At 55.4% G+C, this 21,631-nt stretch overlaps 1 protein-coding gene and 1 long non-coding RNA gene across 6 annotated transcripts in view; one reads left to right on the forward strand and one right to left on the reverse strand.

Moving 5' to 3' along the window:
- Window positions 1-6,388, reverse strand: part of EPHB2 (EPH receptor B2) — a 142,601-nt gene extending 136,213 nt beyond the window's left edge. For all 4 annotated transcript variants that reach the window (XM_054085703.1, XM_054085701.1, XM_054085702.1 and 1 more), the window contains exon 1: window positions 6,168-6,388. In XM_054085703.1, the coding sequence (XP_053941678.1) occupies window positions 6,168-6,231 (64 nt within the window). In that variant the 5' untranslated portion in view covers window positions 6,232-6,388. The remainder of the gene's footprint in view (window positions 1-6,167) is intronic.
- Window positions 6,389-8,271: 1,883 nt separating this feature from the next.
- LOC128854269 (uncharacterized) lies at window positions 8,272-21,024 on the forward strand. Of its 2 annotated transcripts, XR_008453266.1 has the most exons (5): window positions 8,272-15,027; window positions 15,190-15,460; window positions 15,573-15,747; window positions 17,161-17,285; window positions 20,662-21,024. It is a non-coding gene; the product is annotated as an uncharacterized LOC128854269 (long non-coding RNA). The 2 variants fall into 2 exon arrangements; XR_008453265.1 differs by having other exon boundaries at window positions 8,272-15,460.
- The last annotated feature ends 607 nt before the right edge of the window (window positions 21,025-21,631 follow it).

The raw sequence follows: 21,631 nt of genomic DNA on the forward strand, positions 1-21,631 counted from the left end.
CAACCTGGGCCAGGGCCTCCCCACCCTCAGCGTGAAGAATTCCTTCTTAATGTCCAATCTAAATCTTCTGCCTTCCAATTTAAAGCCATTCCCCCATGCCCTATCACTCCATGCCCTGGTAAAGAGCCCTCCCCAGCTTTCCTGGAGCCCCTTTCAGTACTGGAAGCTGCTCTAAGGTCTCCCCACAGCCTTCTCTTCTCCAGGCTGAACAACCCCAATTCCCTCACCCTGTCCTCGTACTGGAGATGCTCCAGCCCTCAGATCATACTCGTAGCCTCCTCTGGACCTGTTCAAACAATTCCACAATGCTCAGGTCTGAATCAAGGGATACTCCTTTCCAAAAAGCAGTGATTATTCATAGTCTATAATTTCAGAATAACCTCCCTATGTGACAGGTACAGAGACACGGACCATCCACAATTATAGTTATGTTCTCTGCCCTCGCGGCCCATTCCATCTCCTTTAACGTTTGCCCATCGGTGCCACGAGCCAGGTCAGAGGAGTAGCAGAGACCTACTGCTTCATCCCCGAGCACAGAAAGTCAGAGAGGTGGACGGCACAGTGTGATCCTCACTTACTGCTTGGCCTTCATCCTGCTTTGCTCAAGGTGGTCAAGGCGGGGACATCCCACACAGCGTCCCCAGTGCCTGCACCCCTGCACAAACTGCCACCCAGCCAGCATTTTCCCAAAACACCCAAGACAGTGGAATCACTATATCCCCCCTGCAACCCTCCGCGACTCCTCTCCTTCTTCACCCCCTCCACACTGCTGTCTCCCTACCCACCTCCAACATCCCTGGATACCAGCCAGGGCAGAGCCCCCTCCCAATCCCTCCAAGCGCTGCCTCTCCCTCCAACCCGCGTCACACGTCAGCGCTTTATCGCGGGAGGCCCCGCCGTTACCCACTTATCTAACAGCTGAACTTTTGCCTCCGAGCATCTCCCCGCTACCCCCATCCCGACACAGGCCAACAGGCAGCCACGCTTCACTCTGATGTCTCTGCAAACCAGAAACCAGGTTTTGGAGGGTTTGGAAAGCAGAATGGGGGTCTTTTTTGGGTTAAAAAAAAAAAAGGAGTTTCTGTGGGATAGGAACCCTGCACCCACTTCCTGGACAGACCCATGCAGGAGCACTGATCTCAGCAGCGTTGCTCTGTCGGGAGCGGGCAAATGTTGGGGCAGGAGCAGTAGCCTCAGACTCGCGTTTCTCACAGCTCTGGCTGCACTCGCCCCAAAGCACTCGGGCTTTGGGAAGAATCTCCGAGTGCAATATTTACCCACCTTCTCAGGCAGGTTGCACAGCCCCGCTGTGCCCACCCCTCTTTACAGCTCGCTCAGGTATGTGCACACAAAGGCAGATCCTCAGCCCGGCTGCAAAGGGGACCATCGCTTCCACCCTTGGGGACTGCCTCAAGGCACAGTCACACCCCTTGGCACCCCCAGATCCCACTGCAGGGTGTCCAAGAAGCTGGGGACATCAGTGACCATGCCAGCCCTCAGCCCTCATCTCCTACAGCCCTGTCCCACCTCCAGCATCCGCTTCCTCAGCTTTTGTCACCCAGAGAAGCTGGCAATACAGCAGTGCCCAGGAGTATCTGCTGTGCCCACCTGGGAAAACCAGAGAAGCAGAGCTGAAACAGCACCCATTTGGCCTCCAAGAGGCATTTTGTCTCCTGGCCTCTGCGCCCGGTGATTCACAGGGTCAGCAGTGCAAGGAATGCATCTTGTCAAAAATTAACCCAGGACACGGGGCCAAGGAGGGGAGGCAGCAGCAAGGGGGTGGCGGCGCAAGGCTGACCCCAAACCACAGTTTCTGCTCAACACCCTTCTCCCGTTTGTCTGAAATTTGCTTTCAGCATGGACTGCAGATCTGGAGTCCAAACCCACTGAGTGAATGGTCTCCTCAACAGCTCCCATGCTTCTCCCTGGATCTCCTGCTTCACTGCATCCTCCAAGTACACTGGGCTCTCACCAGGCAGCTCTTACGGTCCTGGCACATCCCACGCCCGCGCTGCCACCCTGGAGCACCAAGGTCAAAGCAGCTGCCCTGGTGTGACCTGTAACCCCCCAGAGATGCCTACAGGCTTCTGCCACTGAGACCACAAAGTTGGACATAATGAAGCACAGACCGAGCCCTGCGTCTGCCGACATCCCTCAACGCCGGCCCCGGCCCGGAGAAGGCTACGGAGGGGCAGCAGAGCGGCACAAACATGCGTGCAGAGATGGTACTGTATTTTAACACGAAAATGTTATACATAAGAATACAATAGTCTGAGCATTATGTACATATGTGTAATGTAATCAATGCATAATGGATATTGTGCACATTTTAATCCAGTATGAACTACGGAGGAGCACAAAGGTCCTGTCTCCAGCTTGCTTGGAAGATGGACATGGGTGTTCACGTCCAGCACCTCAGCCATGTCCACCCCATCCAGCACCACAGCCCTCACAGCCCTGCATCCCTCTCCAAGCCCAACATCAGGCTCAGGACCGCAACCACCCAATACAGAAGGATGCTTAACACCAAGTCCCCTCATCCGTCCGTGATGCTGCTTCTCAGCAGAACGCGCACCAGGTGATCCCCTTCACCCACCAATGCCCGACTGCCGCCTCCGCACCATTGGCTCCTGCGCCCTCGCAGATACCACGACTGTCCCAGTTCTCCTCTCGCAGTTTTTAGCACGGGACTGGCACGCCTCCAGCCACAGGAAACCTGCCAGCGCCACAAGGTTTATGAAAAGTTAACTCCAGCGGGATTAGGAGCCTTCAGGTTCTTTATCCCTCCTTGCACGTGACGGAGCCAGGCTGTTGATATTAAAACCCCAGAGTGCCCTTCCCAGCTCTCCCAAAACAGCCGGGAAGCATCAGACCTCCAGAGCCACACGCAGCGCACGCCAGCGGGAATACAAAGCGGAGCCGTTAGTGACAGCGACCCATCACCAACCGGTGTGGATCCAGCCCCTTTCTGGGCTCCTTTGTTCTTGACTTTCTGGATGGGTTTTTTGTTGGGTTTTTTTTTCTTTTTTTTTTTGGTAAAAAACACACAAAACCACTTTCCGTTTCTCCGCCTGAACTTTCCCAGCCAAAGCCACAATGCCTTGCGACCGCCTCATCAGCCGCCCGCAATTCCCAACCTCTGCTTTCTGTACGTTGTCATCCACCTCCCTGGTTTCCATATTGATTTATGGTTTACGTTCCTTTCACATTTCCTTTTAACAGAGCTGGTTTTAACCAAACAGCCTTCCCTTGCAAGCCCAGGACGCGCTTTCTCCTGGACAGTGAGTAATCAACTTCCAATTTTCATCCACACTCCTGTTTATATTTCCTTCCCTATCGGCTTTGTTTCTAATTAAGGTTTGTTAAATGTGAGCGAATATATAGCATACAGAGAAACAGAGAGCATGTAGATAAATAAACACCCCACACACACGCGCACTGACTAAGGCTGCGCTTTCAACCACGGATCCCAAAGCACTTTGTCATGTTCATTAACAAAACCTCGTGGCTCCCTTGGGAAAAAGGTTTGTATTATTTTACGCCTTGTAATTAGGAAAACTGAGGCACAGAGGAGACGAGTGAAATTACCGGCGTTGCAGCAAAGCTCTGTAGCAGAGCTGAAAACAGGACGCGAGAGGCAGGATCCCCGGACAAATAACCAGAATGCATTTTTCCCCTGAACGAGTCTTTTTTTTTCCCTTCCATTTTGGCCCTGGGAATTTCCCAGAGGTGGTGATGGCAGCATAGAGGGCATTGCCACCACAGAGGTTGCAGTGAGGTCCAGTCACCACCTCCCTGACTGGTGGGTCCATGTGCCTTCAGAAATGGGGCCCAGAGCACCCGGAGATGCAGATGGACACCATAACCAAGCATCCCAGGGAGTGTCAGGAACGGGCAGCTCTCAAAGAGGAGGAAGGAGCAAAGGTGCACCCGGGAAGCGGTCCCACTCACACTTTTTCCTCGCCAGCTCTCCAGAAGCGTTTTCAAGAAGGGGAAGGCTGGGACCCGGTCACTGGCTGCCACACGCACACACAAGGCAGGAGGCAACAGCGGGGATGCGGGGGGAACCCCAACGAATTCGAATCAACGCGTTCAGCCCTGGATGGGATGGTTGCTGGAAGCATGGCGCAGCGACGCCATCAGCCACCTCCTCAGGAGTGTCCCCATCCATGGAGAAGCACAACTTTCAGCGACCATCTTGGATGGGTAAAGCTCCCCGCCATCACCGGCCTCTCCCTCGTCCCCAGACATGCATTCCCCATCCCTTGGGACGAGCCCAGGTGCTCAGGCATCCAAGCACCCGCGACTCCTGCCATGGCGCTGGGGAGGTCGCTCACGTCTACAAGCAAGCGCACAAGAGCCCTGGGAGCTGGTCACCGACCCCTGGCCGCTCCCGTGGTTATGAGGGAAGGGCAGAGCGAGGCGGGGGTTTCACGCCATCCCTCTACAAGCTGCCTAGCTGCATCCCCCGCCGTAGGCAGCAGGGTTGGCTCCGCATGGCCAAGCCCACTTGGGCCCTGCCGGCCAAGCACAAACCCCACTGTAAGCATCAACACCAACGGCTGATCTGGCCCGAGGTCCCACATGGACACGTATGCTTCCACAAACACGCTCATCACCCCAACCTCCCGCTAATTAAAACCATACCGGGCTCATTTGAATAGCATAGCTGGCTAGCGCTCTCCGCTGCAACGTAAATAGTCCTATTTATGCCAAACTCCATATTGTAAATATCACGATGTATAGCTGGCCAACCCATGAGTCATCTCCCAAAACTCTAACTTAATAAATGGTGCCTCATCCATGTTCCAGACAAACACAAGCCATGTAGCTCCCACCACCTCCACGCCCAAGGCCAGCGGTAGCCACTTAGCTTGTCCACTCGCCTGGTGATGCCACCCAGCGCCTCGCCGGCTTGGACACGGCCCCTCACCAGCTCGGACGTGGCCTTCCCACCACGGGCAGGACTCCATGAAGCACATTGTACTGGGATGAACCATTTTTTGGCCTGACATCCTGCTCTCACCCCTGCCCAGCCCGGTTCTCTGGCACTTCCCAGGTTGCCCGTGCAGCAGGCGGGCTGAAGGCAGGCAGAGATGGATGAAACAGGCTTGGGAGCAGGAAGATGGGTCCCGTCTTGCCCAGACTCCATGCACAGACTCCACCACTGCCTCCCCGCATGTGTCTCCCCACCTGCCGCCCAGCTCTGCTTTGTCTGAGCATCAGGGGGACCCTGGGGGGAGCCCAGCTCCAACTGGGGATGCAAGGAAAGCCTCGCCACCCGTGGGGAGCTAACCATGAGCTCCAGCGTGCAGCAAGGCCTGGGCAAGCAGAGCCCCAAAGCCTCCCCAGCAGCGGGTCTGGCGCGGGGGAGCCCCAGCATCCCTGGGGGAGAGGCTGGTACCCAGCCCGGTGAGGGCAGGGATGCCCAACTCTGAGAGGGGAGGCGATGGAGGTGGGTGAGCGGGATGAGGATGGGCGAGTAGACAGACACACAGACACACGAGGGACCCCAGCCCCGGGCTCCAGCATTCTCCTTCGGCAGCGCTTCCCCCAAACTTCGCCTCCCTCCTGCACTGTGAGGAGGTACAGCCGGGAGAGGGGGGGACAGACAGACGGATGGGGCAGACAGAAACACGTTGCCACCCCCTAAAATGAAGAGGGAAAAGGTGAAGCACAGGGCACCTCGAGCATCCCCGGGGGGACGCTGGTACCCAGGAGGAGGAGGAGGCCCGGGGATGCCCATCTCCGGGAGGGGTGGAGGGAGAGGGGCAAGGATGGGTGGGTGAGCGGGATGAGGATGGGTGAGGACACACACACACGTCCGCACAGGACACACGAGGAGCCCCGCGCCCCGGCACCCGCAGCCGGGCAGCTCTTCCCCCTAACTCGGTCCCCCCGGGGGGGGACAGACGGACGGATGGACAGACAAAAACACGGTGCCACCCCCTAAAAAAAAGGAGGAAAAGGCGAAGGGGCCTCGCCCTGCCCCGAACGCCCCAAAGGCCCGAGCGAGCAGCGCCCCAAAGCCTCTCCGGCACCGGGGGAGCCCGAGCATCGCCGGGGAACGCCGGTAAACGTTGGTGGGGGTTGCGGATGGGGGGGGGGGATGCAGCCGCACCCCCTAAAGCCAGTGCGGGAGCGGCGGGGGGTGGCGGAGCCCCTACCTTCGCGGGCGGCGATCAGCGGCAGCAGGGCGAGCGGCAGGCAGCAGAGCCACCGCGGCGCCATGGTGCGGGCTCAGCGCGGGCCGCGCTCCATGGGGGCGGCGGGCGCCGAGCGGAGCCGAGCGCAGCCGAGCGCAGCCGAGCCCCTCGCTGGGGCCGGCGCGGCCGCGGGCACCGAGCGCTCGGCCGGCCCCGCCGCCGCCGACAGGGGAGGAGCCGCCCCGCCCCGACCGGGGGGGAGAGGCCTGGGGGGAGCGATGGGAGCGGCGGGGGGCGAGGCGAGGGGGGAGCGGCGGGGGGCGAGGCTTTCGGGGGGCGGGGGAAGAGGGGGGCGAGGTTTGGGGGGGCAGGGGAGGGGGATAGGGGGACCAGCGGAGCACTGGGGGGTGGGGGGTGTGCAAGGAGTGTGGTTTGGGGGCCAGTGGAGCACCTGGGAGTGGGGGGTCTGCAATGAGCGAGGTTTGGGGGGGCAGGGGAGGGGGATAGGGGGGACCAATGGAGCACTGGGGGGTGGGGGGTGTGCAAGGAGTGAGGTTTGGGGGGGCAGGGGTGAGGGGATAGGGGGGACCAGTGGAGCACCGGGGGGTGGTGGGCAGCAGGGGGTCTGCAGTGAGCGAGGTTTAGGGGGACAGCAGAGGGGAATGGGGGGACCAGTGGAGCACCGAGGGGTGGGGGGGTCTGTAAGAGGCGAGGTTTGGGGGGGACCAGTGGAGCACCTGGGAGTGGTGGGTCTGCAAGGAGCGAGGTTTGGGGGGGCAGGGGAGGGGGGATGGGGGACCAGTGAAGCACTGGGGAGTGGGGGGTGTGCAAGGAGTGAGGTTTGGGGGAGCAGGAGAGGGGGATAGGGGGGACCAGTGGAGCACCTGGGGGTGGTGGGCAGCAGGGGGTCTGTAAGGAGAGAGGTTTGGGGGGACAGGGGAGGGGGGATGGGGGGCCAGTGGAGCACTGGGGAGTGGGGGGTGTGCAAGGAGTGAGGTTTGGGGGGACAGGGCAGGGGTGGGGGGATAGGGGGGCCAGTGGAGCACCGAGGGGTCTGTAAGGAGCGAGGTTTGGGGGGCAGGGGAGGGGGGTAGGGGGACCAGTGGAGCACCTGGGGGGTGGTGGGCAGCAGGGGGTCTGTAATGAGCGAGGTTTGGGGGGACAGAGATGGGGGATGGGGGGACCAGTGGAGCACTGGGGGGTGGGGGCCCTGCAAGGAGTGAGGTTTGGGGGAGCAGGGGAGGGGGATAGGGGGGGACCAGTGGAGCACCTGGGGATGAGGGGTGTGCAAGGAGCGAGGTTTGAGGGGGACAGGGGAGGGGATGGGGGGACCAGTGGAGCACCGAGGGGTGGGGGCCCTGCAAGGAGAGAGGTTTGGGGGAGCAGGGGAGGGGGATAGGGGGGACCAGTGGAGCACCGAGGGGTGGTGGGCAGCAGGGGGTCTGCAATGAGCGAGGTTTGGGGGGCCGGGGAGGGGAATGGGGGGACCAGTGGAGCACCTGGGAGTGGGGGATTCTGCAAGGAGCGAGGTTTGGGGGGGGCAGGGAAGGGGGTTAGGGGGGACCAGTGGAGCACCGGGGGCCTGCAGGGAGCACGGTTTGGGAGGGGCAGGGGGCGAGTGGGATGAGCGGGATGGGGGGCCGAGGGGGCGGGGGTGCAGCCGGTGGAGAGGGGAGTGAGTTGCCGGGGGGGGGAGGGCGACAAGGGGCGAGGTTTGGGGGGAGGGGGCGGTGGGACAGGCGATGGGGGGCACGGGGGGGGCGTGATGAGGAGGCCGATAGACGCGATGGGGAGGGGCGGGGGGGGGGGGGCGATGAGGGAGTCGAGGGGGACGCGATGGGGAGGGGGCGCCGCGATGGGGGGCGAGGGGGAGGCACCGCGGTGGGGGCGGGCGGGGGTCGAATGGGGGGGTCAGAGGGGCGCCGAGATGGGAGGAGGGGGGCGGGGGGTGGCGGCGGGTCCCCCCCGCGCTGCGATGGTTTCTCCCGGAGCTGTCGCTCATGCGGAGAAAGCCGTGATTTCCACCCAAATCCGCCCGGCCGGGGCGGGGGTCCCGGGAGCCCGAACCCCCCCCGGAGGGGACAGAAGGCACAAAGGCGCCGGCACAGGCGGTGCTTCGGCCCCGCGGAGCCACCCCGGGAGCGCCCGAAGCGGAGATGCTGCGATTCCTCCGTGTGAGGGTCCTGCAGTCCCCAGGAGCGTTGGGTCCCGCTCTCCCTTGGACCAGGAGTCTCACAATTCCCGGGAGCAGTGTGTCCCGCAATCCCCAGGAGCAGGGGATCCCGCAATTCCTGGATTGGGGGATCCCACAATTCCTGGAAGCAGGGGTTCCCGCTCTCCCTTGGACCAAGAGTCTCACAATTTCCAGGAGCAAGGGTCCTGCAATCTCCAGGAGCAGGGGATCCCGCAATTCCTGGGAGCAGGGGTTCCCGCTCTCCCTTGGACTAGGAGTCTCACAATTCCCAGGAGCAAGGGATCCTGCAATTCCTGGATGTGGAGGATCCTGCAATTCCTGGGACTAGGGATTCCCAGTCTTCCTTGGACCAGGAGTCTCACAATTCCCGGGAGCTGTGTGTCCCGCAATCCCCAGGAGCAAGGGATCCTGCAATTCCTGGGAGCAGGGATTCCCACTCTCCCTTGGACCAAGAGTCTCACAATTTCCAGGAGCAAGGGTCCTGCAATCTCCAGGAGCAGAGGATCCTGCAATTCCTGGATGTGGAGGATCCTGCAAGTCCTGGGATTAGGGATTCCCGCTCTCCCTTGGACCAGGAGTCTCACAATTCCCAGCAGCGGGAGTCCTGTTCTCCCTTAGACGAGGAGTCTCACAATTCCCAGGAGCAGTGTGTCCCGCAATCCCCCGGTGCCAGGGTCTCGCAATTCCTGGATGTGGGGGATCCTGCAATTCCTGCGACTAGGGAGTCCTGCTCTCCCTTGGACCAAGAGTCCCACAATTGCCAGGAGCAAGGGTCCCACGTGCCCCGGGAGTAGGGGTTTCACACAATTCCCAGGAGCAAGGATCCCACAATCTCCAGGAGCAGGGGATCCCGCAATTCCTGGATGTGGGGGATCCTGCAATTCCTGGGAGCAGGAGTTCCTGTTCTCCCTTGGACCAAGAGTCTCACAATTCCCAGGAGCAAGGGTCCCACGTGCCCCAGGAGTAGGGGGTTCACACAATTCCCAGGAGTGGGGGATCCCACAATCCCCGGGAGCAGTGGGTCCCGGAATCCCTGGGAGGAGGGTATCCTGCAATTGTCGGGTGCAGAGATCCCACAGTTCCCAGGAGCAGGGGGTCCCGCATGCCCCGTGCGAGACAGTTGGGAGACGCTTATAGCCCCATCCCCTCCGGATGGGTTCAAGCATCTTCACCGAAAGGATTCTTGGGCACTGGAAGAGGCCACACAAGTGTGGGAGGGTCTCCATCTCTGGAGGTATTTAAAGAATGAGGTACTCATGGATGGTTCGGTAGGGGATAAGTATGTTTGGACTCCATGATCTCAAAGGTCTTTGCCAACCCAGTGATTTTATAAGCAGGGCTTCCCCAGAAGTCCCAAGCTGAGATCCTGCTCCACCTCTCCTCACACCGCCCAGCAAACCCAGCTTCACCTGCAGCCTTGGGAGCGAATCCATCCTTTGGGCACTTCATGAGCCAAACGTTCTTCAGGACATGGTTAACCGTTGCTAGGACTATTTGCTGCAGGAGGTTTTCTCTGTCTCCACTGTGACCATCCCCTCCTCGCCCAATCCAGGCTGGTGGCGTCCACCTTGAACCCCACAGTGCCCCTCCATTCACCTCTCATGGCTCTGCCCTTATCTCTTCTGGCAGTGAGTGGGGTCAAATGCGTCCTGCAGACAGCATGCGTGTGTCCTGGAGGATCTTCTCAGGGAAGGTCACACCCAGCGAATGGAGCTGTGCAAGGTTCATAAGCCAAAAGCTGAAGAGCCCCTGGAGTGCAGGATGGATCCCTGCTCCTCAACCCACCAAGTGCCAAACACTTAAAAACCAATCTTGGCTCACTGTGCTCTTTCTCTTTGCTGCACCTGCGGCTTAAACATCTCAGGTTCCCTGACCTGACCCATTGCAAGTAACTCATGTCTTGCCAACTACAGCTGTATTTGGAGGAGATCAAAAGGTCCCTCAGCGTTGGCTGAATGTATGAGCCAAATCATGGAACCATAGAATGGTTTGGGTTGGAAAGGACCTTAAAGCCCATCCAGTTCCAACCCCTCTGCCATGGGCAGGGACACCTTCCACTGGATCAAGTTGCTCAAAGCCTCATCCAACCTGTCTTTGGACACCTCTAAACTCAGTGTGGCCAACTGCAGCCTCTGATCCCCTCCAGGAGCTCCTGTCGCTGCAGGTGGCATTGGTCATCCAGTTGCCCCCACTCACATTCAGTGCAGGAGCTTCTGGGGAATCCTGTGTCCTGGCTCTGTAGCGTGTGGTGAAGATTTTGTCTGTAGTGTCTCATTAGGGTTTATGGCACAACAACCCCGTGCAGCGCTCCAGGATGAGTGGCTGGAAAGCTGGAGTGGAGGAGTGGCTGGGAAAGGACCTGGGGGTGTTGGTTGACAGTGGCTGAGTGTGAGCCAGAAGTGATCCAGCTGGCCAAGAAGGCCAACAGCATCCTGGCTTGGACCAGAAACAGCGTGGCCAGCAGGACCAGGGAAGCATTCTGCTCCTGCGCTCGATGTTTGTGAGGCTGCACGTCGAATCCTGGGTTCAGTTTTGGGCCCTTCACTACAAGAAGGACATTGAAATACTGGAGCACATCCAGAGGAGAATGGAGCTGAGGAAGGGTCTGGAGAACAAGTCTTATGAGAGGTGGCTGAGGGAACTGAGTTTGGTTAGCCTGGAGAAGAGGAGGCTGAGGGGAGACCTCATCGTTCACTACAACTGCCTGAAAGGAGGTTGTAGCGAGGTGGGTGTCAGTCTCTTCTCCCAAGTGACAGGTGATGGGACAAGAGGAAATGTGCCAGGGGAGGTTTAGACTGGACGTTATGAAAACTTCTTCCCTGAAAGGGTTTTCAAGCACTGGCCGAGGCTGCCCAGGGAAGTGGTGGAGTCCCCATCCCTGGAGGCGTTTAAAAGATGGGCAGATGAGGTGCTTAGGAGTATGATTTAGTAGTGGACAGGTACAGTTGGGCTTGATGATCTCAAAGATCTTTTCCAACCTAGCGATTCGGTGATTCTATGGAGAGTGTTCAGAGCCAGGGACAGCCAGTGGTCTCGCTGCTCCTGCCTCCAGATGTGATCCTCCACAGGACAAGGAGCCCACCATCCCCAGGAGTTACCTCCTGTCCCACTGCTCTCCCTTTCCCAGGCTCTGTAATGGTCCCCTCGCTCCCCTGGAGCACCCAGCATTTCCCGTCAGAAGTTAGAAAGCACTCACCATTTCCAAACTTCTCCAACTCCCGTTTCAGTCCTTCCAGATCCCAGGGCTGCTGCTGTGTCCTGCAACCTAGACAGGTACATCCCACTTCTCCAAAGTGACAGTCAGGAGCAAGCAGCAGCCATATCTCTTTGCCAGTGGCCAACCAGACCCTCAGGATCTTCTTGCAGCCCTCAGGGCTGCACTGCCAGGCACAGTGTGAATTTTGTCCGGAGAAAACTGTTACTGGAGACCTTCTTCAGCTTCTTTGGGCACCCCTTTAGTCTGTTGCTGCTGGAGTAGGGACCATTTACCATGCAAACTTATTGTCTGACCACTGCAGGAACTTTGAAGCTCTTACGTACTCCTTGGAGTCTCATTTCTCCCGTGAAGATGCTCTTCAGAGTCAGTCATGAATTATGAGCTCTGGTCCCACCTCATGCTCCCAGGAAGGGCTTTCTTTGACTGTTGTGTTCTTCTACATCCATAGGAAGGCCTGCCAAAGCCTCACAGCTACCCTCACACACTTGCTGTTGCCAGCGCGGAGGGTGCCACCAGCTTCCAGCCTCCACCTTCTGTTCTGAAGCCCACAAACTTCTCTGGTCGCCAAGCCAGCATCTCCAAATGCCACAAAGCACCACCACAAGTGATGTGAGATCTCCTTCAATATCCTTCTCTGCACCTTCCTCTTGTTCTGCACCAGTATCTGTGGCCTCCTAGCCGGTGGAGGATGGCCAAGGACCAAGGAGCACTGTACCTCCTCACCTCCCCAGCCAGCCACCATGTTTTTAGCTGTTGCTCTCCTTGCTGCCGTCTGGTGACAAGTGGCCACAGTACTGTGCCAGGTGGACTTGGCCACCATTGGGCATTGGGTCTGACCTCTGGAAGCAAGGTGTACTGGTTTGATCAGTAATAGCTGCCCACATCCCACCCTTGGGCAGTGCTGTCCTAGGATGCTCCAACCCTGTTGCAGAGAGCATTAGGTAAAGCCTTGGCTGGGAAAAGCAGCAGCACCGGCGTTACAAAACGGGACAGATGCCACTCCAACTGCACCTACGTGTTGGTTGACATCAAAAGATGATTCCCAGGCAGTCAGAGCCAAGAGAGATGACATCTGGGGGACATTAACAATGGGTTTGATGGTGACACAGTTAATGCAGCAGTTCCAGGTTCAGGAAGAACAGGTTTCATTTGCACACGAAGCCCTTGCCTCATCACACCTGGAGGAGGTGGCTTCCTCTCACTCTCTGCAAGGTTGAAGAGGTGCAGCAGCCACAAAAGGAGACACAAAGGGAAGCAGCCTGAACGAAACAGCGTCACACACAGACTCAAGCCTTGATGCAGCGGTCTCAGAGCCAGGAGTGAGAGAGCATCACCCAAGGAGGATCCAGGAGGAGCTTTTTGTTCTTAAAGTCCATGGAAGCTCCATCCCCTGGAGCCACCTGGTAAAGCTCAATCCCCCAGTTGAGGGCAGTCACTTTTGGATGGAAGGGATGAGTCCCTTGATGGCACCTGGAGCACTAAATCTGCCTGCAAAGAGCAGGCAGCAGCCGGACGGGGGCTGCGCAGAGATGCCCTGTGGGAAACTGGCACCCTTGCTCCCATCTCTGCATGCGAAAGGAAAGCTTTTCAGCTCCTGGCTGAATCCCTCAGGCTCCAAGGAGCCTCGTGCTTCCAGGGGCAGGTTGGGAGGAGGAAATAACGAGCATATTTTTACAGAAACCGGAGTCTCCCTGCAGCAGCAAATCCCGTAAACGCAAAACCCAAGTGAAAAGCAGCTTCAGCTGTTCTGGCTCTGGCTGTGACGGGCTTGGCCCCGGGCCAATGACTTAATTCTGCCTATTAACTAATAGTATAGCATTGTCGGCACAGATTCATTGCTAAACTTATGTTTTTAAGATATCACTTATCATTTAAACACTTAATTCTTGATCCCTGAACATGTACAGGCACCATGTAGCCCTGCAGCCATGCTGCAGATAACCAAAGCCACCACGGGCTGAAGAGGCCAGGCAGTGTTTAACCCTTTTCCCCCTCTTTGTCTGCATGATAAAGTGTCTTGGGTAGCACTTTCCAAAGGAGACCAGGCCCTGCTGTTCAGGGACCGCTTATTGTCATCTGCTTACTGGTCCTGAGCTCATTAGAGATCATAGAATCATAGAATAGTTTGGGTTGGAAGGGACCTTAAAGATCATCTAATTCCAACTCCCTGCCATGGGTAGGAACATCCCACTGGATCAGGCTGCCCAAGGCCCATCCAACCTGGCCTTGAACACCTCCAGCCATGGGACATCCACAACCTCCCTGGACCTGTTCCAGTGTCTCACCACTCTCATAGTGAAGAAATTCTTCCTAATGTCCAGTCTAAATCTATCCTTCTCCAGTTTATACCCATTCCCCCTGGTCCTATCCCCACAAGCCTTTATGAATAGTCCCTCTCCAGCTTTCCTGTAGCTCCTTCAGGTACTGGAAGGTCACTATAAGATCTCCTCTGAGCCTTCTCTTCTCCAGGGTGAACAACCCCAATTCTCTCAGCCTGTCCTCGTAGGGAAGGTGCTCCAGCCCTCGGATCATCTACAAGAGAGGAATAAAGAGGCAGAATCACTTTCTTCGCTCTGCTGGCCACGCTGCTTTGGATGCAGCCCAGGACACTGTTGGCCTTCTGGGCTGCAAGCACACATTGCCGGCTCATGTCGAGCTTCTCATCGGCCAGCATCCCAAGTCCTTCTCTGCAGGGCAGCTCTCAATCACATCATCCCCCATCGTGTACTGAAATCGAGGATTGCCCCAACCCAGGTGCAGGACCTTACACTTGGCCTTGTTGAACCTCATGAGGTTCTCACAGCCCCACTTCTCCAGCCTGTTCAGATCCCTCTGGATGACATCCCGTCCTTTCAGTGTGGCAACTACACCAACAGCTTGGTGTCATCCGCAAACTTGCTGAGGGTGCACTCGATATTGCTGTCTATATCATTGATAAAGATATTGAACAGCACCGGACCCAGTACAGACCCCTGAGGGATGCCACATTTTACAGATCTCCATCTGGACTTCAAGCCATTGACCACTACTCTCTGAATATGACCATCCAACGAGTTTTTTATCCACCTTACCATCTACCCATCAAATCTATATCTCTCCAATTTAGAGAGAAGGATGTTGTGGGGGTCCATGAGGGGCTTTACAGCAGTCCAGATAGATCACATCCGTTGGTTTACCCGTGTCCACTGCTGTGGTTACCCCACCATAGAAAGCCACCAAGTTGGTCATGCAGGTCTTGCCCCTGGTGAAGCCGTGCTGGCTGCCATTCATCACCTCCTTGTCCTCCATGTGCTTTAGCACAGCTTCTAGGAGGATCTGTTCCATGATCTTCCCAGGCACAGAGGTGAGGCTGACAGGTCGCTAAAAAAAATATATATATATAAATTGCAGGGGTCAACACACCTGGAGTGCAAGGGATGAGCCTCACCCTGGGAAAACCACCTGGCTGGTTATGGTGTCTCCCCTGCCAGGTAAGGATGGAGGAACTGTTCCCAGTTCTGGGGTTTCCTGACCTCTGTGAAGGGTGTGTGATCTGCAGGACACCCATGGATATGTGCGATTGCAGTCTGTCACCGAGAATGACCTCCCTCTGTCCTTCTTTGCCTTTCACCGTCACCTCAAATGCTCTGCAGTCTGGTGGAGAAACAGGTCTGGTCCTTCCAGAGGAAGATTGGGAGCAGCGGGTGCTGCACAGCACAAGATCCTCAGTCCCTGATCTGAACGAAGTAAACAGACGTTACTCCGCAACCTCAGCCCTCTCCCCGATCCCACCCTCTCATCCAGAGCAGACCAACATCTTTACCGGTTGTACTGGTCTCCAGCCATCAACCACAGAATCACCCACCACCTCCCCACCCACTGGGGATGCTGTGGTGAGGTTTCTCCACGCAGAGTTAAACCAAGGTAAGGCTTTTCCATCCTTTTAGGTTTTGTAAGGGTACCTGGCCCGGGATGGCTCGTGCTGAAACGTGATACTGGGGAGCCCTCCTTGCTCAACCCGTTTGGCTTGTTGCAGGATCCTGCCCAGGGGAAGCTAATGGAGGATTCTGCAGCTCCCGCTCTCCTTCAGCTCCTTCCTCCGGCATTTCTGAGCTCACCTACTGCAAAGCGAGATATTCCTGCAGTGAGAGATTCATGCACATTACCAACCCTGACGCAAGCAGGGATGAGACAGAGCAGAAAGGAGGAAGGTAAGAGGATGGCACAGGTCAGCCACACATTGCCCTGTGCTGGGAACCTCAGGAACTCAGCAGAGTCTCCAGGAAAGCTTCAGGCAAGTATTTAAACTTTTTTTTTTGGGGAGGCAAGGGTGGCTACAGAGAGGAACAAGGAGTGGAAGGTGGCTAGATTTCTGTTTGAAGCCATCAGCTAAATTAGGAAGCAAAAGTCAAATGGTCGATTGCATTAAAAATTTGAAGAGTATCGCACTCCTAAAATAAATGAAACTTTTGAATGGTATCCATGGGAACTAATTAAAGAGAAGAGGCACTTTTGAAGCATTTAAAATAGATTTAGAACTGTAGAATTGGGCAGAAAATTTGGGGTGTTTTCGTCAACAGCTAATTTGATGCCAGCTTATGATGGCAGTAAGAGAGGAACTCAGGCAGGTAAACCTGAGATCATAGAATCATTTGGGTTGGACGGGACCTTAAAGTTCATCCAGTTCCACACCCCTGCCACAAGCAGGGACAACTCCCTCTGGATCAAGGGGCTCAAAACCCCATCCAGCCTGGCCTTGAGCACCTCTAGGGATGGGGCCAGTAAACCTTAGATGAGACACTGCAGACGTTACCCAGTTGCAGGTGTGCACCAACTGGCTGTAGAGTTAGAAGAAACTTTGGGAAAAGTTCATAAAGGTGTCTCCTTCAGGGCTGCAAACATGTCAGGTCTTCTTGAAGAAGCTGATGTCATAAATAAGCAGGACATTGTGGAAAGAAAAAAAGCCTAAACAAAGAGAAGGCCAAATTAAATAAAGGTGTATAAATAACAAAGAACTCACAATAAGATCTTAGGAAGGAGTGTTTTCCTGAGGGTGCAGTGGCCCTGGCCCAGGCTGCCCAGAGCAGTGGTGGCTGCCCCATCCCTGGAGGTGTTGAAGGCCAGGTTGGATGGGGCTTGGAGCCCCTGATCCAGTGGGAGGTGTCTCTGCCCATGGCAGGGCCATGGAAGGAATGAGCTTTAAGGTCCACTCCAACCCAAACCATTCTGTGATTCTATGATTTCCCAGAACGTAGAGAAAAGCACCCATCAAGAATACAACCTATTACTCTACATTTTTAAGAAATACATAAGTAAAAAAAAAGATTTTGATCGATCCCACAGAATGGGGGCCGTGATTCCCAAATGCTCTTGCTATCTTACATGTGTAAATCTAATCCTGAGGGCTTCAAAGCCACGAGACATGGCTGGCAGAAGGTGGGGTTTGTATTCTGCAAAATATTTTCATTTTACACCTTGATTATTCCACAACTGGCCAGAAACAGCAATGTTAGAGGATAAAATTGCTCTGTAGGCAACCTCTGATGAAAACCTGCCAGGCATCGCTTACTGACAGAGGTAATGATATGAAAGGATGCACGGTTTAATTGCTGTCATTTTTAAAGGTTGGTAAAAGAAAAGGCTGTGACCCATGCTGGTTTGTGGCAGCGCATCTGCAATCCGGAATCTTCTGGAAAATAGTTTTAAAGTTGTTCCAAGGAAGCTAGAGAAGCTGCAGAGTCAAACTCAGGTATGTGTTTAATACTATAAAATTACAGTGTGTCCTCCCTGAAACTGAGAATGCTGAAATGGCATTTAATAGGAAACTGGGGAGAAAATGACCTGTTTCTTGTCAACATTGGTGTTAAAAATAGGAGTTTTGCAAATGCTTATGAACGCTATGAAAAATGGAACGTTATCTGTTGTGTTCAAGGCACTCATAAGCAAAATGCTCAGGTGCCCTGAGGTGATGTGTGTTTAGAAGAAGGCAAATATTGGATCAAAGGTGATGGCGTGTGGTCATAGTGCTCTTTTCTCCTAAGAAGTGATTATGACAACAAGGCAGACGGAGAGGAGGCAGCCACATCTTCTGCCACAGCAAGGATAGCAAAGAGACAGGTTGTTCAGGTCTTTCCAAAGGGAAACGATCTAAGGGAGATGTGATGATGTGGAGAAAGCGGAATGGCGTGCAAACAAACCCCTCCAAGGTCTGGAGATAAAAGGTCAGGAGTCAGTGTGGATGATGCTGCATGTTATGTGTCAGGTAGGGCACAATTTCTCTTTGGGTGTGGGAATATCTTCTCTGTTAAGGCTTTGGCTAAAATGTGACTGAGCTGGGCCAAGTCCTGCAAAGCGCGAGCACTGCTGGGTGCTGGCAAGCGCGTGCACAAGAGCTTTATGCCGTTATTTATTTACTTACCTTTTTTTTTTATATTGAAGATTCATGAAGGTAATAAAACCTGGCACCAAGTTATCCTCTCTGCCCAGGAGCAGCTGGGGGGTGAACAGAGAGTTGGGGTTGTTCAGCCTGGAGAAGAAAAGGCTGTGGGAAGACCTTAGAGCAGCTTCCAGTACTGAAAGGGGCTCCAGGAAAGCTGCGGAGGGGTGTTTTACACCTCATGGAGTGCTAGGATGAGGGAGAATAGCTTTAAATTGGAAGGGCGAAGATTTAGATTAAACATTAGAGAAAAACTCTTCACCACGAGGGTGAGGAGGCCCTGGCCCAGGTTGCCCCATCCCTGGAGGTGGTCAGGGCCAGGATGGGTGAGGCTTTGAGCAGCCTGATCCAGTGGGAGTTGGAACTGGATGGGCTTTAAGGTCCCTTCCAACCCAAACCGTTGTGTGATTCTATGATTAAAACCCTTCCTGGTCCTCCGGGAGCAGTCTAGGATGCTGGAGGGGAGCAGCAGATACTGTGAGGGGACCATGAGTGCTCCATCTCCAGCAGGCACAGTCCTCACAGAGGTTTCCAGCCTTGGGATGGGGAGGCAGGAACGTGTCAGGCTGGCTCTGTGCTGAGTGCATTGCTCAGCAGGCAAACTAGAGAGGAAATAAATCAGCCCCTGATTTACCTGGGAGGACAGATACTTCTTCTCAACTGGTTTTTAATTTGGAGCCAATTTTCCAGGACCAGCTGTTCAGATGTCTTTGGATAAATGATCTGTGCTGCTCTTCAGTCAAACAGGATTTTCCACCTTTTCAGACTAGGAAAACTGTGCTTTGTAAGGAAATGTTCTGGCTAATGAGGTGCTAAGTATAGAGAGGAAGCAAGTACTGGAGGGCAGATCCAGCTGCTGGTAAAAGCGACAAAGGGCACCGAAATGGTGCTCAGCTTCCAGGGACAATGTCAGACCAAGAAACTGTTCTCGGGGCAGGATCAGGAAAGAGCTACGAAATACAACCACGAAACTATGACTTCCAGCTACATTATGTGCTGCATCTGTTCCCTTTCCTCGGGCCAAGGAGGAGGCTGATGACAAGGGGCATGCTTGGAGCAGACACCAGCAGTGGCTTTTAGCTTGCAGAGCACACCAAGGGACCTACTGGCGACAGCCCCCAGAGCCCTGAGATACCACAGCTGCTGAAGATATGGCCCCAGAAGATGTAATGGGTTGTGTCAGAGAGGTTTAGCACAGGTATCTGTTCCTCATGGAGAAAAAACACTATTTGGGCTTGAGACACTTACCGTGCTTTGTCATCAACCAGAGCCTGCAGAGCTGCCGAGGCACAGCTTCAGGGTTGGCCTTGAAGCCAAATTTGTTGTCTGCGCACTTTATTTGCCTTTGGAGCAAGCCTAAAACCCAGCTGCACCCGCTTTGTCCCTCAACAGTGGAGGGCCCAGACATGTCCATGTTTTAATGGGGTGTTAGGAATGGTTGGACTCGATGATCCAGTGGGTCCTTTCCAACCTGGTGATTCTATGATTCTATGATCTGTCCCTTCTGCATTGCAGCAGCAGTGCCTGGTGGCCTCTGTGCAGGACAGGCAGCCCAGGAGCAGCAGGGCTTGACACTGCGCAAGGACAGAGCAGATGCACAGCAAGGGGAATGCAGATACAACACACAGGGTTTCCCAGAAGTGTGCTCTTCAGAACACTTACACGTGACAGAATCAAAAATTCACAAAGCTGTGTTCTGAAAGAGACTTCCCTAGTCTTACGCTATGGACACAGGCTCAGCTGACACATCAGATGGACATCAAGGTTGGGGAGAAAGACCGTGAGGAGGCTGAAGAAGACCAGATGGAGCAGAGCAGTGTGAATCATAGAATTGTGGAATGATTTGGAAGCGACCTTAAAGCTTCCACCTCCCTGCCATGGGCAGGGACACCTCCCACTGGATCAGGGTGCTCCAAGCCCCATCCAACCTGGCCTTCAACACCTCCAAGGATGAGCCAGCCATGGGTTCTCTGGGCAACCTGGGCCAGGGTCTCCTCACCCTCACCGGAAAATATTTCTCATAAGGATCTCCCCTCAATCTCCCCTCTGTCAGCTGACAACCATTCCCTCTCATCCTATCCCTGCACTCTCTGATTGAGGGCCCCTCCCCAGCTTTCCTGGACAGTACTGGAAGCTGCTCTAAGGTCTCCCCGCAGCCTTCTCTTCTCCAGGCTGAACAACCCCATCTCTCTCAGCCTACAAATGCAATATTGGGACACAGGGATGTCTTAGCATGGGATCCAAACATGTGGATGGAGGATGTAGGAGAAACACAACAGGTTCTCTCAGATCAACAGCCTTTGGCAGATGTCGTGCTGCCTGGACATCGCTGAGTGATGCTGAGAGGTCTACAGTACCCTTGAGGCAGATGTTAGGATGTTGCAAGCTCCAAAACTTGCTCAAGGGCAGCAGCAATGTAAGGAAACCTGGGGGTGCAGGAAATCCCCTGGAGGGTTTCCAGGACTTGGCCAAATGCAGCTAGCTATGTCTGCCCCGATGTGGTGTTGGTGACAGCCCTGATGCAGGTGAGAGGCTGGACCAGAGCCCCACAGAAGTTCCCACCACCGCTCTGGGATTTATGTGCAGCTGGTGGGCTCACCTTTTCTGGGACACAGATGCTGGGTTTGCATCAAGAAAGGGAACAGCTATTCTTGCGATGCCTGAACGTATTGCTGTCCCACTGTTGCAGGTGAGACAAGACCTTTCCTCTGAACAGCAGGGATGTGAGAGCTGGGAGAGAAGTTCCAGCAGAAGGACCCTCATGGCCGTCGCAGCACCGGAGAGCACTTGGCATTGGTTGAGAGAAGTAACTGCTGGATGAAGCCCTCGGAATAACATAAAACTGGCTGAGAGCCAGCGTTCCTTAAAAATAAGAACACACTTCGCTAGAAAAGCTGTGCCTGGAGCTGAGCTCCTGCATCCTTAGGTGCCTCACTGACAGGAGTCGGCATCCTTCGGGAGTCGAGCCGTGTTATCTGGCAAAGGGGGATTACGCTGTGAAAACTGCTTGTTGGGGATTGTGTAGGAACAGGATACGCTCGGCTGGTTGACAGGAAGCAATAAAGTAATTTGAAGGAGACTGGGAGAGAGTGTGTGAGTTCCTGCGTCTGTGTTAAATCACAGCGCTAGATAAGCAAACAGCACAGCCCCGGAGCAGGCAGGAGCGCTGCCAAGAGGGACTTGGCCGGTGCCAGAAGTCTCCAGGAGCTACTGCGGGTCCAGCTCAAACGCAGCATGGAAAACAGCGGGATTGGAATGACAACTCTCTCAGCTCCTGCGCAGGGCGCTGGGCTTGCAGCAGGCAGGTTGGTGGTGTTACTCCTCACCCCAGCTCTGCGCACGGGCATGAGTGGAGAGAGTATCACTCAGCAGAGAGTGTGATGCTTACTTGCAGGAGCTCAGCCCAGTGGACGTCCAAGGGCTCTGGGAAAGAGCTGCTCCTCCTGGTAGACCCAGACCTGCAGGAGGATGGGGAGGAGAGCCAGGATGAGAAATCCATGCAAGGGCAAGAAAGACAAGCGCTGCTGAGTGAAGGGCAAGCCAGAGACTGCCTGCAACACTGAGGGGAGCGACGGGGGCTGTCAAAAAACATCAGGCACTTCGCATTCAGCTACTGGCACAGGTTTAAGCCCCCTGCTCAGATCCTGCCGGGGGGAAGA

This window comes from Cuculus canorus, chromosome 21, assembly GCF_017976375.1.
Source record: "Cuculus canorus isolate bCucCan1 chromosome 21, bCucCan1.pri, whole genome shotgun sequence".
Classification (NCBI taxonomy): Eukaryota; Metazoa; Chordata; class Aves; order Cuculiformes; family Cuculidae; genus Cuculus; species Cuculus canorus.